The sequence below is a fragment of the Thamnophis sirtalis genome, unplaced genomic scaffold (genome assembly GCF_051295495.1).
Source record: "Thamnophis sirtalis isolate CommonGarterSnake01/CBP01778 unplaced genomic scaffold, rThaSir2_p1.2 scaffold_5, whole genome shotgun sequence".
In the NCBI taxonomy this organism is placed as follows: domain Eukaryota; kingdom Metazoa; phylum Chordata; class Lepidosauria; order Squamata; family Natricidae; genus Thamnophis; species Thamnophis sirtalis.
Genome location: NW_028261385.1, coordinates 20484288 through 20501404, shown reverse-complemented (window position 1 = coordinate 20501404; position 17117 = coordinate 20484288). Strand labels below are relative to the sequence as shown.

Genomic DNA, 17117 nt, shown 5'->3' with positions numbered 1-17117 from the left:
TTTTCAAAAATGTGGTATCCACTCTCAGTTTTTGAAATACAAGTGCTCGTGTTTACACTAGATGTGTACATTTGTTTAATCAACTTAATTCTGCAAGTTATACCATTCATCAATTGAATCCTGGGAATCTTATATTGATGTGATATTCTGCCATAAAATGACATCCTTAGCAAGCTCACACTAGTTTGAAATTTGATCACACTATTTTGAAACTGATTCCAGAAACCAATTAGCAGTGTAAACATGTCCTTAAAATAGAAGACAAAAAAGTATCACATATTCCTTCTTGCTATCCCAAAATGATATTCTAATATGGTGTTTCTCAACAAGGCATTTTGAAGACTTGTGTGGACTTCCACACTCCCAGAATTCCCCAACCAGCTTTGCAAATTATGGTTGAAGTCCGTACATCTTCAAGTGCCAAGGCTGAGTAACGCTGCTCTAATACTACCAGTTATCATCATTCACGTTGCTATTATCAACCTGGATATCTATTACAACTATTACTCATTTTTACTAAACTTTAGCAGCCAAACAATTTTTAGGCACCATTGCAATTTGTAGAATCATCCCTATACCATATTCATTTAATGCAACAAACATTTCTGGGAAACAGGTTTTTCTCTGCTTTAATTGTTACAGCATTTTGGAAAAGAAAACAATGACATATCTAAAATACATGGACAGTTCTACTTCAGTACAAGTTTTCTAGAGAGAGTAGACTACTTCCACCTATTTTATTAGGGGGGTGGGTGGGTTAAAGGGAGAAAACGAAGAAAGCAATTGCGTAAATTCTTATTAAAGTCTATCGCAAAAAAGTATTACATAGCAAACACATTTCATTATAAAGGCTTTTCTAAATTCAAGGGCCAGTAAAAATATATCATAGAGAAGATTTTTTTATTTTCTTTACAAAAGTGAGGTTTGGAACTGTGAGATAAGATAACTCACTGTAAACATCATGAATTCAATCAGATCCCTTGCTTGCAATTTGAAATACCCTTTTCCCTCTTCTAAGTTCTATTTCCAATAGAACTGCAAAATTTTGCATAGATAGTTTGATTTCCTGCCTGATAATGAAACTGAGGTTTTAGCAATCAGCTGTTTCAGAAGTATTTACTTGTTTTAGTACAGGGATGGGGAACCATGGCCCTTTATTACTTGTGGACTTCAACTTCCAGAATTCCTGAGCCAGCCATGCTGGCTCAGGAATTCTGGGTGTTGCAGTCCACAAGTCATAAAAGGACTATGGTTCCCCATTCCTGTTTGGTATATGGCTATATTTTATGTTATCTATTTAATACATATGACAAATCTGGTGCTCTCGCAGTCCATAAATTACTTGATAAATAAAAAGAAAACACTGCAGCTGGCTTTACACAACAAGGTGAAGATGTCTTCCTTACGATTAGCTTCTAGGTTACATTGGACATCTGAAGGCCTAAAAATATAAAGAAGGTAATTTTATCCATTTAAAAATAACCAGGAATTGAACAATTCATTTCTGCCTCCAACTTCAAATGATGCAGCTGCTTATAACCAAAATGGTGAAAGTTTGCCTCAACTCATCATAATCCAAGAAAATACACAATCACTTTCTAATACTGAAGGTCAGAGGTTGATCATCCCTGATTTATAGTAAACTGTATATCTCTGGAGAATTCTGCATTTATGTCCAAGATGCAAAATTAGCACTTTGGAAATCTTTCTAAGGTGAGCTTCAAATTCTGTTTCAGCAGCACTATCAGGGATCCACAAAAACAGTTTCACCTTTTTTTTGTGATGGGTTTTTACACATTGTTAAAATCTGTTTCAGCACTTTCTGGACATCTTCATCCATCTGGCCCTAGAGAGGGGAGGAAAAACAGTAAAGGCAAACAATATTAATAATATTTGAGCAAAGAGCATTAAGCCAAATTCTTAATTATTGTATTATAATATTACAATCATTACTGCACTGTTATAATAAAACAAGTACTCATTTTATATTAGGATCATCATGCTCTAAGGCAGTGTTTCTCAACCTTGGTGACTTTAAGTCCTGTGGACTTCAACTCTCAGAATCCCCCAGCCAGCTGTGCTGGCTGGGGGATTCTGGGAGTTGAAGTCCACAGGACTTAAAGTCACCAAGGTTGAGAAACACTGCTCTAAAGTCTCAATTATAAACATTTGTCACTCTGTTACGCAGGTCAAAATGTTCTCCTTTGTAAACACATGGGTTGAAATGGCAATCTTTACTCAATCATTCCAGGCAAAATGATTACGTATATTTCTTTAGTCAAATTACAGTCACCCCTCATTAACAACAATTTGGCCAGACCAACTTAGAAGAGACATTCATTCTCACAAAACAGTTCTGCGCAATGTGTCTTCCTGAAGCATTTATTAGTATTAATAAACCTTAGTAAGACCACATCTGGAATACTGCATCCAGTTTTGGTCACCACATTACGAAAAAGATGTTGAGACTTTGGAAAAAGTGCAGAGAAGAGCAACTAGGATGATTAAAAGCCTGGAGACTAAAATCTATGAAGAATGGTTGCATGAACTGGGTGTGGCTAGTCGAGACTAAGAGTGACATGATAACAGTATTCCAGCATTTGAGGGGCTGCCACAAAGAAGAGGGGATCAACTTATTTTTCCAAAGCACCAGAAGACAAGATACAATGGATGAAAACTAACCGAAGAGAGACGCAACCTGGAATTAAGGAGAAACTTCCTAACAGTGAGAACAATTCATCAGTGGAATAGCTTGCCTTCAGATGTTGTGGGTGTTTCATCACTGGAGGTTTTTAAGAAAAGAGTACTTATCTGATTTAGTATAGGGTCTCCTGCTTGAGCAGGGGGCTGGACTAGAAGACCTCCAAGGTCCCTTCCAGCTCCATTCAGATTGATTTCCATTTCCTGTACTATAGCAGTAATAGCAATAGCAGTAGACTTATATACCGCTTCATAGGCCTTTCAGGCCTCTCTAAGCGGTTTACAGAGAGTCAGCATATTGCCCCCAACAATCTGGGTCCTCATTTTACCCACCTCGGAAGGATGGAAGGCTGAGTCAACCCTGAGCCGGTGAGATTTGAACCGCTGACCTGCTGATCTAGCAGTAGCCTGCAGTGCTGCATTTAACCACTGCGCCACCTTGGCTCAATGTACTATCCATTGTTAACAATCGTATGCAAATATATAATCAACACAAGACAATATTTATAACTCAGGGTCGAAGTGTGGAGTCCTGGGTGCTCTGTGAGCTTGGTAGTTTTCTTGGCAGATGCTTCACTACCCAACTAGGTAACACCTTCAGTGCAACGGGGCTTGCTGTTGTAGGCATTCATGTAGAAAGGATAACTGTACCCTGATGGAGGTTTACCTACATAAACTGAATATGTTACCTAGTTGGGTAATGAAATGTCCGCGAAAAGAAAACCAACCAAACTCATAGAGCACCAACGACTCTACAAATACAAATCCACAGCTTTCTTTAACCACCTGATGATGGTCCTGAAAGAAATACAAGGAGAACTGAAGGAAAGAGCCTCTCACCTGCACTGCATAAAGCAGGTGTGTTCTGTAGACAGAAACTATCTCCTGATGTTGCTTCTTTGTTTCCTGTAATAAAAAAAAAGATGATCAATCAACAAATGAACAAGCATGCACTAGAATTCTAATGGAACATGGATGTAGTTGTCTAATAAGATAATGTAAAACGGAAAGTGATACTAATTCACACAAGCCATAATCTGCCACAGGTACATTGAGGATAGCAATGCAAGGGCATAGTTGCCTCTGTCCATATCCCAGATATTCCCAGCTTCTACCCTAGGGAAAGAATCCCAGACTTGTTTGAGCAAAATGGAAAATAGTTTGGATTACAGCAGGGGTATCAAACTGGATTTCTTCGAGGGCTGGATCAGCACTGTACTTCTCCTCCACAGGTTGGCCGGAAGGGGGAAGAGAAGGGATGAACACCTCCTGCAGCACTTTGCCAGTCAAAATGGGCTGCGGGGAAGGCTGCATGCAGCCCACCCCCTGCAGTGACCTATTTTGGCCAGCAGAGGACATCCAAGTCGAAAAGAGGGAGGTGGGGGATGCACACGGGGCCCTTCACGCCCTGTTTTGGTTTCCTGCAAAAAAGGTCCATTGCGGACAATGGATTCATTTAATGACTATGTTGTTTATTTAACAACCACTGAACAATCACACCGATTCACTTAATGACTGCCGCAAGAAAAATCGGATCTGCTTAACAACCAGCACAGCTTACAACTGTAATTCCAGACTCAATTAAAGGTATTCAAAATTACAATGGCAATGAAAAAAGGGACATGACCATTTTTCACAGTTATGACCTTTGCAGCATCCCCATGATGAAATCAAATTGCAGATACGTGGCAATACTTCTGACCTTTGCAGTGTCCTCGGCGTATGCGATCCCCTTTTTGCGCCCTTCTGAGAAGCAAAGTGAAGGGCGAAACCAGCTTCACTTAACAACGATGTTACTAACTTAACAACTGAAGGGCTTTGCTTAACAACTGTGGCATAAAAGGTCATAAAATGAAGCAAAGTTCACTTAGCAAATGTCTCACTTAACGACATAAATTTTGAGCTCAGTTGTGGTCATAAGTCAAGGACTACCTATACAATAAAAAAACAAGGAGTATTTGTATTCACTTTCATCCAGGGGTGAAATGCTACTGGTTTGGACCAGTTCGCCCAAACCAATAGTAAAAAAAAAAACCTAGTTCAGGCAAGCCAGTATTTCCAACGATCAGCTGTGAAGCACAGAATTTCCTGTTTTCTAGCTAATCTAAATCAATGGCACAGCGGATTCCCCCCCCCCCCTCTGTTCTGCTTACCTTTGCAGGCGCCCTTGGTAGCAGGCTCTGCCCACCCACCCGGACGTCACCACCTCCGTTTTTGACACCGCGGATGCCTGGAAAGTCCTGCACATATGCGAAGGTGGTGCGTTTGAGCAAGGCGGACACGTTCACATTTGCCAACGGGTAGTGAAGGCAAGTAGATTTGACCCTTGGTTTCATCCCAAGGAGAATCCTGGTCCCCAACTACAAAAATATGCAATTGTGTACATAAGGAAGTTATAAACTTACAGCCAGTTGGTTCTGTAACTGCTTCACTTGCTGCTGCAACAGCTCCAGCTGCTGACTTTGTCGTTTAGGTGTACCAGTTGAGTAAGACAGCTGGGAAAGACTGTTCAATGCTTCCTTTAACTTGGTAACTTCCTTAGACATGTCTGTTATCTATAAAAGGATAAAAGGAAAAAAAAACCCTTCATTATTCCAGAGTACATCCAAGTCCTGACACTGGTGAGTTCTTGCTTTAAAGGTGGGAAAACAGCCTTCGTCATCACCATCATTTTGATTCAGGTGGTACGTTTAATCATAATGCAAAGGTAGCCCTCGACTTACAACCATTTGTTTAACGACTGTCTGAAGTTACAGCAGCACTGAAAAAAGTGACAACGGGTCCTTATGCTTATAGACATTACTGCATCCATCCCCACCCGGGTCACATGATAAGGAGAGCTTGGCAACTGGCATGTATTGATGATGGTTGCACCAATCACTTTTTACAGCCTGATTTTTCTATTTAAAAAAAAACCCACACAGGGAGATGAAGGACTATTTCTTCAAACTCCCTGAAATAACTTCATGCAAGAGATACTGTACAAAAACCATCTTGGAACATAGGAAACCATTTCTGCATTTACATCATGATTCTGTTATTGGGAACAGATAAAAAAGCCAAAGGAATTGAGCCTAGGCCAGGATTCTGCAATGACCAGGGGTGGGATTCAGCTGGTTTGGACCAGTTTGGGCGAAACGGCAGCTCCGACAATCCGTGGCACGACAAAACCGCGCTCGACTAAAGCGCGCCCGATTAAATCGCGTCGCTGACGTCATCAACAGGGCGACAACAGCGAGCGCGGAAAAAGAAGGGCGCTTTAAATAGCGCTTTGAAAGCAAGCCGATTCAAGTTAAGGTAAGGGTTAGGTTTAGGGTTAGGTTAAGGGTTAGGGTTAGGTTTAGGGTTAGGTTAAGGGTTAGGATTAGGTTTAGGGTTAGGTTAAGGGTTAGATTTAGGATTAGGTTTAGGGGGGTTAGGTTTAGGTGTTAATTTTAGGTTTAGCGTTTACAGCGTGCTTTTTTCTCCGCGCTGTTGTCGCGCTGTGATGACGTCAGCTACGCGGTTTCGTCGAGCGCCCTTTAGTCGAACGCGGTTTTGTGGTGGAACCCTGACAATCAGCTGAGAGGGAACCAGTTCGCTCCGACGATCAGGGGGCCCACCCACTTTCCCCTGCTTTATACTGACCTATATTCCCTTTGTTTGAAGCCCAGTTGATAGGCGCAACAGAGCGGATTGCTGCGCCTCAGCTGTTTTACTCACCAGGGCTGCAGTAGAAGGTAAGTTTTTGAGCTGTTTTCAAAGGCACTGCACACGTGGGGAGCGTATGTTTGGCACGCATGCTCAGCGAACGAACTGTTACACCGGTTGAATCCCACCACGGGCAATGACCAAAACGAATCTAGCGCAGTAATATCTTTCAAGTAATCAGTGGATGAAGATGCTTTCGGGGGGCGCATTTGGACCACAAGAAACCCAGCCAATCCCGCTAGGGATATCAGAACAACTAACCTTTTTATCTTTGTCTTCATCCATTTTTAAGGCACTCTCAGAAGCTTTTTTCATTTTGAGGAGTTCTTCTTGAGACTTGTGATATTGATGAAGTAGTCCTTTGATTTCTTCTTCCTTGGCTTGGAGAAGAGCTTGGAGGTTCTCCTTCTCCCCCTTCACCTGGGTGATCTCCTTCCTCAACTGGGCAAGATCAGCAGACAAAGTGTCCTTCTCCTTCAACAGATCCTTCAGTTTGGATGACAAGGAGTTGACTTCATTTTCTGAAGAAGTCCGAAGCTCTTCGTACAATACTCTAGGCACCATGGCTTCACACACCGCAGCTTCTTCTTCTAACAACTCCTTCTGCAGACGCTGCACTTCACTCTCTTTATGAAGGATCTGCTCTTTGAGTGCATTTATTTCTTCTTCCACTTCATTCACTGAGGCCTGGAGAGCAGTAACTACTTGAAGATGTTCTGTGAGGGAGACAGAATTCTTCTTTTGAGTGTCAACCAAGTTCTGGAGTTGTGTCATTTCACTCAGCACGTTGGTGTACTGTGTCTTCATTTCCAACAAAGCCTGTTCTGCTTGCTCTCTCTGTGAGACGGTGGCCTCCATTAGCTTCTCATATTCCTCCAGAGGTATGTATCCTGAACTCAGATCTTCTGGAGTGCTTTTCTTCCTGCAATCTTCAAGTTCTGCCTGGGCTTCTTTGTACATTTGAGAAAGTTCACTAACCTGCCTGTTGAGTTCGTTGATCATTTGGTTCTTGGCATCCTTCACCTCTTCAGCTTCATCACTCTGCCCTAATTCCATCTGAGCCTTCAGCCTGTCTTGAAGCTTTTTGATTTTGTCCTGTCCTTCCTTATATTTCTCAATCAGCAACATCTTCTCCTGGTTGATATTTTCAATGACTGAACAATAAGATTTCTTCATCTCCTCACATTCCTCCACAGACACAATACCAGCTGCATTTCTCTCCCTTTCTTCCAGCTTTACTTCTAGTTCCTTCACCTTCACTTTCAGCATTTCATCATCTTCTTGAGCTTTCTTCAGCTTCTCCTTCAGGAGCTCAACTTCTTCACAGGTCGTTTTGACCTCCTGCAGGTTGGGCTCTTTGCTTTCTGAAGTTACCAGGTCCAGTTTCATTTGTCTCTGGACATGGAGCATCTCCTTCACCGCTTCTTCGTATTTGAGTTGAGATTCTTTGAGTTTCTGGCTGAGGTCGGTGCCATTCTCTGAAATTTCGGAGCTGTTTAACAAAGGACTCCCCTCCTCCAGCACAGTAGACTGAAGCTGTGACTCCAAGTGCAATCTCTTTGCTTCCGAACTATCTAGTCTCTTCTGGACTTCTTCTAAGCTTTCTTGTAACTGTTTAATTTTTAATTCATTAAGGCCTGCTTCTTCCTGAGCCTGTGCCAGGATCAGAGGAGATGTGCTTATCTCCTCGGCTGCTACTGTTGAGTCTTCACTCAGCCTATTAGTCAAAGCACCAAATTCTGTGTTTGTGGAACAAGAAGACTCCATTGTAGTGTCGGTATCTTCTGTTTTGAAGGTCCTTGCCTGCAGAGACAGCAGAGGGCAGTATTTCACAATGATGTCTAATTCCAATGTAATCCAAGAATTCCTTCCCCATCCAGAAGACAAGGAGCTACATTTTTCCCTCCCCTCTTTGATCATTACTGGGTCAACATTGGATTTCCATTCAACCAGCAAACCTCTCCCTCCACCCCTCTGCTTCTGCCAGAAGGATGATGTTGTGGTGTGGCTGGTCCCAAGAGTTCCCATTTCCAATGCAGTCTGGATTGTATTTCTGATTTCAGAATCAGACTGACGATAACGATACTGACTGCCTAAACCACAAACATGAGGACACAGAAGAGGGGATGGAATCTGAATGTGTTCCAGGTGATGTCATGGTGGGCTTTTAATAAGGCTAAGTCACATACCCCAAGACACAAAAACACATGCCGTATTTTTCAGAGTATAAGATGCACTTTCTCCCCTCTACAAAAGTGGGTGAAAATTTAGGTGCGTCTTATAGACCGAATATGGGCGTTTTTGGCCTCCCGAACCCTCTGCGTGTCGCAGTTTCACCCTACCCAGCCTCTAGAAGCCCTCTGCAGTGTTCCTCATGGCCCATTTTTGCCAAAATGGGTCCATTTTTGGGCTCCCAAACCCTCTGTGCATCTCGTTTTCACCCTCCCCGGCCCCCAGAAGCACTCTGAAGGCCAAAAACAAGTGCGTTTTGGCAAAAATGGGCCTGTTTTTTGGTGAAAACAGGCCATGTGGAGCACTGCAGAGTGCTTCTGGGGGCCAGGGAGGGCAAAAACATGACACGTGGAGGCCACAAACTATTTTTTTCTTGTTTTTGTCCTGTAAATCTAGGTGTGTCTTATAGGTCTGAAAAATACAGTATATCCGCCCTGTGTTTCTCCATGAAGTAGTAGAGAGAAGCAATATATCTGCTAGTGCATAGAAAGGAAACGAATGTGTGGATGCCAAAGTAGAGGACCTAGTTTCTCCCACCGGATCTTGCATGGAGCACTTATCTCCATGTTGCTAAAAGGAAAGAGATGCTGCTTCTGCTTGGTCTAACAGAGGAAAATGAATTTCTCTTTGCAGGGCGGGGCGGAAAAGGATGATTTTCAAGCTACTTGCTTCATGGAGAAAAATGCTTCCTCTCTGTAGGAGCAAGTAAGCACCCATTTGCTTTCCACTTGCAGTTGCACAGAGAATGGTGAAGAGTGGCCCCAGTGTGGGTAGTAGTAAAGGTGTCAATATGTAGTGGAGAGATCTAAGTTCAAGCCCATGCCCAACCTCAGCCAAGGAAGCTCACTGGATGATTTTTGAGCCAAACAGTCTCTCTCTCTCTCAGCTCTTTGTTGTTGTAAGGGCAATATGAAAGGAGATTCTCACCCAAGCTACCTTCTGCTTTTCAGAAAGAAAAGGGTGACATGAATCATATACACCAGCTCAAGGCCTGGGGGCTGGATCCAGCCCACAGGTGCTTAAATCTGGCCCATGGGGTCACCCTGGAAAGAGCAAGAGACCAGCCGATGGTGCCTCTGCCAGCAAAAATGGAACTCGGGAGGGCCATGCGCAGCCCTCCCAGGCTCCGTTTTCAGCCGCGACAGCCTTCTGCAGCCCTCTGCCACTGAAAAGGAAGTTCAGGGGGGCCGCTGCAGGAGGCCATCGCAGCCAAAAATGGAGCTTGGGAGCCCGTTTTGGCTGACAGAGTGCTCAGGCCACCACAGGCATCATCGCCCCTGACACAAGTGATATCAAGCTGGCCATGCCCCTCCCTCCTCCCCCCAAGGTCAAACACAACCCTGATGTGGCCCTCAATGAAATTGAATTTGACATGTCTGATATGATATACACAAATAATCCATAATTGTGGGTTATTTGTCAGGGAGGGAATGGGGGCTTTACTAGAGGAACTCTGATTTGGCTTCCATTTGTTGTATGGACCAACTGATGGATCAGAAATTTTTTCCACTCCCATATAATTTCTTAAATCAGCTGCACAAATTCATTTTGTATCCTTCAGATTTCAGTTTAATATTTTTTGATTGCAGCACTGACATCCTTTGTTGAAGACACCAGTTTTGTGCTACTAGAAGCTATTGCTGAACAAATACCTGAAGTTTTTCTTGCAATTTCTTATTTTGTAATGTTAAAGAAGCAACTTTTCCTTGCAACACCATGAGTAAATCTTGCTGTTCTGTTCCTGAACTCACATCCAATATACTATAAGCACCTTTAAAAAAAGAAAAGGGAAAAAAAGCACATATATGATTTGAATATTCAATGCGGCTACAATTCTATAACATCTACTTAACAAACCTTCAAAGTGAAAATAGACAATTATCTTTTACTAGCTAATCAATTTTGGCAAAGTCTCACAAAACTGTTTGGCAGTTAGAGCTTCTGGAAAGTATTTTAATGAACTATGTGAATCTGGAAATCTATAAATCTGAAATCTATGACTTTGAGACACCACCACCACCAAAAAATTCTAGAAAGGTAAACTCGGGTAAAACAACAGGTTGTTGTTGGAGTTGAAGCTAAGCTAAGAGAGAGCATACTAGATTGGAATTTAGATTTAGTGCCAAATTATAACATAAAATTATGACAGGAGCAAATTATGAGTGCACTCATATTAATGGCATTCAGTCTACTTAATTTTAATTTAAGCTAAATGATATAAATTAAAAATCAAAACAATTTCAGTTTTAGTACTTTGACTCCAGGACCTCTATTCTGTCTTCTACAAGCTCAATTGTTTAATGGTCCTTGGTTTGTTGTTGTCAGTTGCGAAGTTGTGTCCAACCTATCGCAACCCCCATGGACAACGTTGCTCTAGGACTTTCTGTCCTCTACCATCCTCCTGAGTCCATTCAAGCTCACACCTACTGCTTTGGTGACTACCTCATTCTCTGTCGTCCCCTTTTTTTGCCCTCAATCTTTCCCAGCATTAGGCTCTTCTCCAGTGAGTCCTTCCTTCTCATTAGGTGGCCAAAGTATTTGAATTTCATCTTCAGGATGTGGCTTTCTAAAGAGCAATCAGTTTTGATCTCCTCTTGGACTGACTGGTTTGATGGCCTTGCAGTCCAAGGGACTTGCAGGAGTCTTCTCCAGCATCATAGTTCAAAGGCTTCAATTCTTTGGCCCTCAGCCTTCCTTATGGTCCAACTTTCATAGCCGTACATTGCAACTGGGAAAACCATCGCCTTGACTATACCCACTTTTGTTGGCAGTCCTTGGTTGGGAAGGCACAATCAGTGACATTTAGGAATTCAAACAGGGGAGAGTCCAAGAACCAAACCAACTTAAATCAATAAAGTCTAGGGGGAAATAATGGAATCCCTTCCATAGAGTTGTCATGACAAAAGGAGTCAACACAAACAGTACCACCTTGCAGAGAAATGGCAAAGGTTAATTCTACTATGGCCATAGCTCATGATGTACAGTAACAATATTAAGAGTTTGGTTTGTAGAAGGAAACTTTAACCATAGAAAGAAATGGAGAAAATCACCCTCACACCTTTCCTTCCACTTTACCTGCAGTGCTCTCACTTAACCCATCTTTGCAATCAGAGTGAATAGCACTGGTGTCTTCCTGTTGAAAGACAAATAAACCATGATTGGATTAAAAACAAGAAGCAAGTCCCACCAAACTACTCATTAATAAGCTCAAATATCTTTCAAGTGGAATGCTCCACTTGAAATAAACAACCATAAAACCATCTTTTCAACAATAATTGGTAAAGTGGCAGATGTTTGACTGGTTACATGTACACATATCTACACATCATAAATTGTTTGCTATAATTTAGTTGCTGTTTTTTTATTTAAAGTTTATGTACCACTTCAGTCTTGAGACGTCTCTAAGAAGCTCACATTTCAATACCATAAGAAAAAATTAAATAACTATAAATGGACTCAAAACAAACAATTATTACAACAATAATCACTTTCATCTTGCTGAGTAACAACTCTCAGTTAATAACCAATCACCTACTACGGGATGGGGATTCACCGTTCTACCACTCCTAAACTTTCCAAAATAGCCAGGTCTTAGAGATTTAGCAAGTGCTCAGCAGGGTTGGTGCTAATCTGATGTTGACAGAAACACAGTTCCAAAGGAGGGAGGCAGCAGTGCAAAGAATATACAGTATCTTGGTGGTCTCTGATGCTAAGACTCTGCAGAGATGAGGCTCAAAGAATAACCTCCCTACTAGATCTTATTGGGCATTAGCCGGGTCCTGAGCAATTTAGAGGTTTAAAGATGACAACCAGCGCCCCAATTTGCATCTAGAACCAAAGCAGTGACCAATGGAGTTCTTGGAACCGGTATTGCATTGGTGAATGGGTTGGACGGGCCGTTCTTATGTACTTCAGCTAAATATCTTGGCTATTTAGTAGACAAAGTTGGGGTAGAAGTGCTTTCAATAAATAACGACAACATTGGCAAGGAAAAGTGTAGAAGAAAATGAAGAAAGTGTAAAATTCATTGCTTAATAAGCAACATTATTTAGACAAAATGTCACTTTAAAATTTTTTTATTTTCACTGCCGGAGGAAATATGCTAGCCAAAGTAATCTTAAAAGCCAGCTGATTAAAAATACTTGAGATGCTTCTTGCTCTTAGCTAAGCCACATGTTGTGAATTCACTTGGATTTGTGCAGTGGATGTTGTCATTAGTGCCCCTTTGAAGGAAATTCCATTAGCCCATTTGATGTGTGGCCATCCTCCCACAGGTAATATCCCATTGTAGCCTTAAGTGACTCATTTAACTTCATGGACAGGTAACATTTCAGAGTCTATTGGAGACTAGAATTCTCTACTTTTATCTATTTCTGTGCAGGCACCTTGCACAACAGCAAACTTCTCCCCAACTTGAGCTAATTACTGTATTTTTTGGAGTATAAGACACACCAAGATTTTGAACAGGCAAATTAAAAAAAAGTTTTTGCACTCTGCAGCCCCCCCCCCAAAAAAACGGCCTGGTTTTTTTTTTTTTTTTTAAAAAAGGGCATGCATAGCTTTTAGGAGGCTTATAGAGTGCTCCTGGGAACTTGGGGGCGAACTGAGCAAAAAATGGTCCATTTCTCGCTCATTTCTGCCCTCCCCAGCACCCAGGAGCACTCTGAAAGCCTCCTAAAGGCTATGCACGGCCATTTTGGTGAAGGGGGCGGGGTTTCTGGAGGCAAAAAATGCTGTATTCAGTGTATAAGACACACCCAGATTTTCAGCCTCTTTTTTTGAGGGAAAAGGGTGCGTCCTATATACCAAAAAATACGGTAAATACTCTTTCACATCGCTCAATCCTCTACAACAGCATTCCACAATCAGGTGTTCCTCAAATATGCTGAGCACACAACTCACTCCTAGGGGGCAACCAATATATCTGGAAAGCCCAATAGGAGAGGCCGCCCTACAAACAGGGCGATGTTCATATTTCCTTTCAAGCAAGACTGAAAAAATAACCAGCCAGTTATACCTTGGATCCTTGTTGGGCGAAGAGCTGGCTTTTCCCAGATGCTGGGGTTGAAGTTGTTGCCTGCGATGAAGAACGGTCAGCAAGCTGGAAGAGATGGATGCATTTTAGGGACACAAACTTCCTCTGGCTCACAGAAGTCAGCATTCTCTGTTAGTTGGAGATAAGCAGGACTAGACAGCCCTCATTGTTTGCAGGCATGCAGTTAAACAATCGCCTGAGCAACCACTCGGTTTAATATTAAACTTTTGGTTAAAACGCCATGGGCTCCCATGTGCAAAGCTGCTTATGCATGTCTAAGAGCAAACTTCAGCTGATGGTTAAAAGGCAAGCTAACAGCACTCTTATAAGCTCCCGTAGTCTAAACTTAGGTTCCTGTCCCATCTCAACTGCTCTCTCTCTCTGCAAAGTACCAATTAATGTGTGATTCCCCCCCCCACACACAACAACAGGCCGTCCTATTTCTATTCTGATGAGAATTCACTCATGATACATGAGACTCACATATTTAAAAGAGAGAGAGAGAGGGATTTGCACCAAGCAAATTTAACCAGATCAATCCCCAACAGGACATTCCTCCACCACCCCTCCCTCTCTATACATAGCAACCCGTTCAAGCTGGACTTGGTTGTTTACCTGGATAGGGCTGATGGGAGGAGGTGGAGGGGCTTTGCGTTTTTTTGGAGTTCCACTTCTTTCTGAACTTAATTTAGAGGCTTGATCATGCTGGAAGTTTCACAGGCCAGAAAAGGGAGGTCTGTTAGTTTGTTAGTAAGGATTGTGTTAACAAGTTATTCAACGACATTAAAAACGCACACACATTCACGCCTTGCCTTACTGCTGTGAGGATGTGACACATGCTTAAGCATGAGCTCATCCTGCTTCCTTTTTAAATTCAGGCCTCTGTGCATTTCGATGAAGTCAATAAAGGCACACCCCTCCCTACTGGGCCATGTTTTCAGAGGCTATTCACAGCCTCCAGCCATTTGTCAAACCTCCTGATCCCTGCCTTGTCTGTCCAGGATAGACAGAAAGATACAGACAGACTATATTCTCTCAATTCTGTTCCTGAGCCTTTTTTATTTTTTTTTGTGGAGTCTCTTGGATCATTCTGCTTTTATTTATATCTATATCTATGCAAAATATATAACTGGAACATTCTGCAGTCCAAATCATCTATCACCCACCATCTTCTTCCATCTCTGCCTTCCAAGCCTTCTGTAAATTTGGAATCCATGAAATAGGAATGGAGGAACTCAACATAGCAAACCAATAATTTATAAATGCCACAATTGGATGAAACTGATACCAGCCCTATTTTAGAAGCTGTACCTGACTTTCAAAGCAAACAAGACCATTTCCTGCAACTTCTTACAATTGCTCAAATACGTCCCTGAAAGCCAATAAAGCTTGAGGAGCTGCTTCAGGACTTTAGGCTTGTTACATTGAAATGGTTTCTAAGCATCATTAAGCCAAGTGGATTATAGTTTATTTGTTATGTGAACAAGTCTGAAACTCCCATTCTGCTTCCTCCTCCAGCTTGACTGCAAGATTAGAATATGTTTCCCCCCCCAACTTTATTACAAATGGGTAATAAAGTCCAAATGGGTTAAAACAGCCTTCTTCAAAAGGATGACTTCTACATATCCCAAGTCTTCCACAAAACTTTCACAGCGTGGAAAATCTACAATAAGGATCTTCCAGCCGCAAAAGATGGTTAAATGCCTAGGCTGCTTCTTTTGCCAGTTCCAGTGAAACTGTCCCATTTTGACTGAGAGATGGGAGACTCACACAATCGTTTAACACACACGTTGGGTAAATTTCCCAAAGCTCTATACAGCTACAAATAATTTTTCAGCATAATTTTAATTCTTAGGCCTTTGTTTATGCTAAACGTAAATTTTATCTTTATTAAGCCGCTCTTTTTCTTTCTTTCTTTTTTACCTGCTTTGACTTGATTGGTGACTTGGCATCTGCGGAAAAGAAAGACTCCATTTAAATTGATTGAGATAGCTAAGACACATAAACCAACACCCTAAGCCGCTGATGGCGAACCTTTTCGGCACAGAGTGGCCAAACTGGAATGTGCATGCATGTGTGTGTGCCAGAGCCCCGAAGACCAGCTGGCTGGCATGTGCATGCCTGTTTTTTGGCTGGTTTTGGCCGTTGTCAGGCCGTTTTTTGGGCTGTTTTTTGGTCAAAAAGGAAAAAAACCTAAAGAACAGCTTGAAAACTGCCCCCAAAATAGCCTCAAAACTGCCCAACAAACAGCCTGAAAATGCCCCCCAAAATGGCCTGAAAACAGTCCAAAACTGGCCTGAAAACAGTCCAAAACTGGCCTGAAAACAGTCTGAAAAACAGCCTGAAAATGCCCTCCCCCAAAGGCCCCAAAACTGTTTGAAAATGGCCCCCAAAAGGCCAGAAAGGGGTCCAAAAAACAGCCTAAAAATGGCCTGAAAACTGCCCCAAATGGCTCAAAAACAGCTTGAAAACAACACAAAAAATGGCCCAAAAATCCAGCCTGAAAACGGCTCCCAAAACAGCCTGAAAATGGCCCCAAAAAATGGCTGGAAAACAGCCGGAAAAACAGCCTGAAATGACCCAAAAAACAGCCCGAAAGCCTAAAAACGGTCTGAAAATGCCCCCAAAACAGGCTTTTGCTACCTCTGGCACACATGCCATAGTTCACCATCACGGCCCTAAGCTTAGCATTATTTTAGTCAATTTCCTGATTTCAGTATAACTTGAGGTGCAAATGGAAACGTTTGGAGTTGGGGGTCCACAGGATATGTTCAAAAAAAAAAAAGTCAAGATAGAAGCTACAGAGGTGCAATGCACATATGAGACAGGTAGAACTTTAACTTTATGGTTTCTCTTTCACTATTTTTTTTAACCATATCATATAGACACCTGTTTGGAATCACATCGATAATTTACACCAGATGTGTAAAAAAATCCTACTTACATTTATATTTTCAAGCCTTGACTATTTTATTATGCACACTGAGAGTGTGAAGGAAGAAGCAATCCAAGTATAACACTAGACACACACCGTACTCCATGGCATTTAATTACTCCACTGTACAACAAAGAAGATTTATGTAGATACATAAGATGGCTGAGTCAGCATCTTTTCTTCTGTCAGACAGACTAACAAGGTTTTTTTTTCTTTTGCAAAAAAAAAAAAGACAGCTTAAGTTTATCTGCAGATGCAGAGCTACCTCAGCTTAAACAGACTTTAAAAGCACAGTACAAAAAAGAAAAATTAACAAGAGACATTCTTAATGGGCCTATTAAATATTTAAAATATTGAATTTTTGGGGGGGAGGGAGGGGGAGAAGAACCCCTCTGCAACAGGAAGGAAGAGGAATTGGTAAGAAGAATTAGAAAAGGGTGGAGGAACGAAGAGGCAGACAGATTAAAAGCTAAAAGAGCCACCTTCCAGACAAAGGGGAGGGGGGGGAAGATACATAACTAAGTA

At 41.9% G+C, this 17117-nt stretch overlaps 1 protein-coding gene across 3 annotated transcripts in view; it reads right to left on the bottom strand.

Moving 5' to 3' along the window:
• Nucleotides 1-733: 733 nt before the first annotated feature.
• RAI14 (retinoic acid induced 14) overlaps nt 734-17117 on the bottom strand; it is a 119363-nt gene continuing 102979 nt past the window's right edge. The window contains exons 10-19 of one of the 3 annotated variants that reach the window (XM_087715393.1): nt 15581-15609; nt 14273-14362; nt 13640-13723; nt 11698-11755; nt 10275-10393; nt 6652-8193; nt 5106-5255; nt 3541-3606; nt 1771-1846; nt 734-1441 (exon numbers count right to left, since the gene is read on the bottom strand). In XM_087715393.1, coding sequence (XP_087571519.1) covers nt 1416-1441; nt 1771-1846; nt 3541-3606; nt 5106-5255; nt 6652-8193; nt 10275-10393; nt 11698-11755; nt 13640-13723; nt 14273-14362; nt 15581-15609 — 2240 coding nt within the window. In that variant the 3' untranslated portion in view covers nt 734-1415. Of the gene's footprint in view, nt 1847-3540; nt 3607-5105; nt 5256-6651; nt 8194-10274; nt 10394-11697; nt 11756-13639; nt 13724-14272; nt 14363-15580; nt 15610-17117 lie in introns of all 3 variants that reach the window. The other 2 variants (XM_087715394.1, XM_087715395.1) reach the window with 2 other exon arrangements.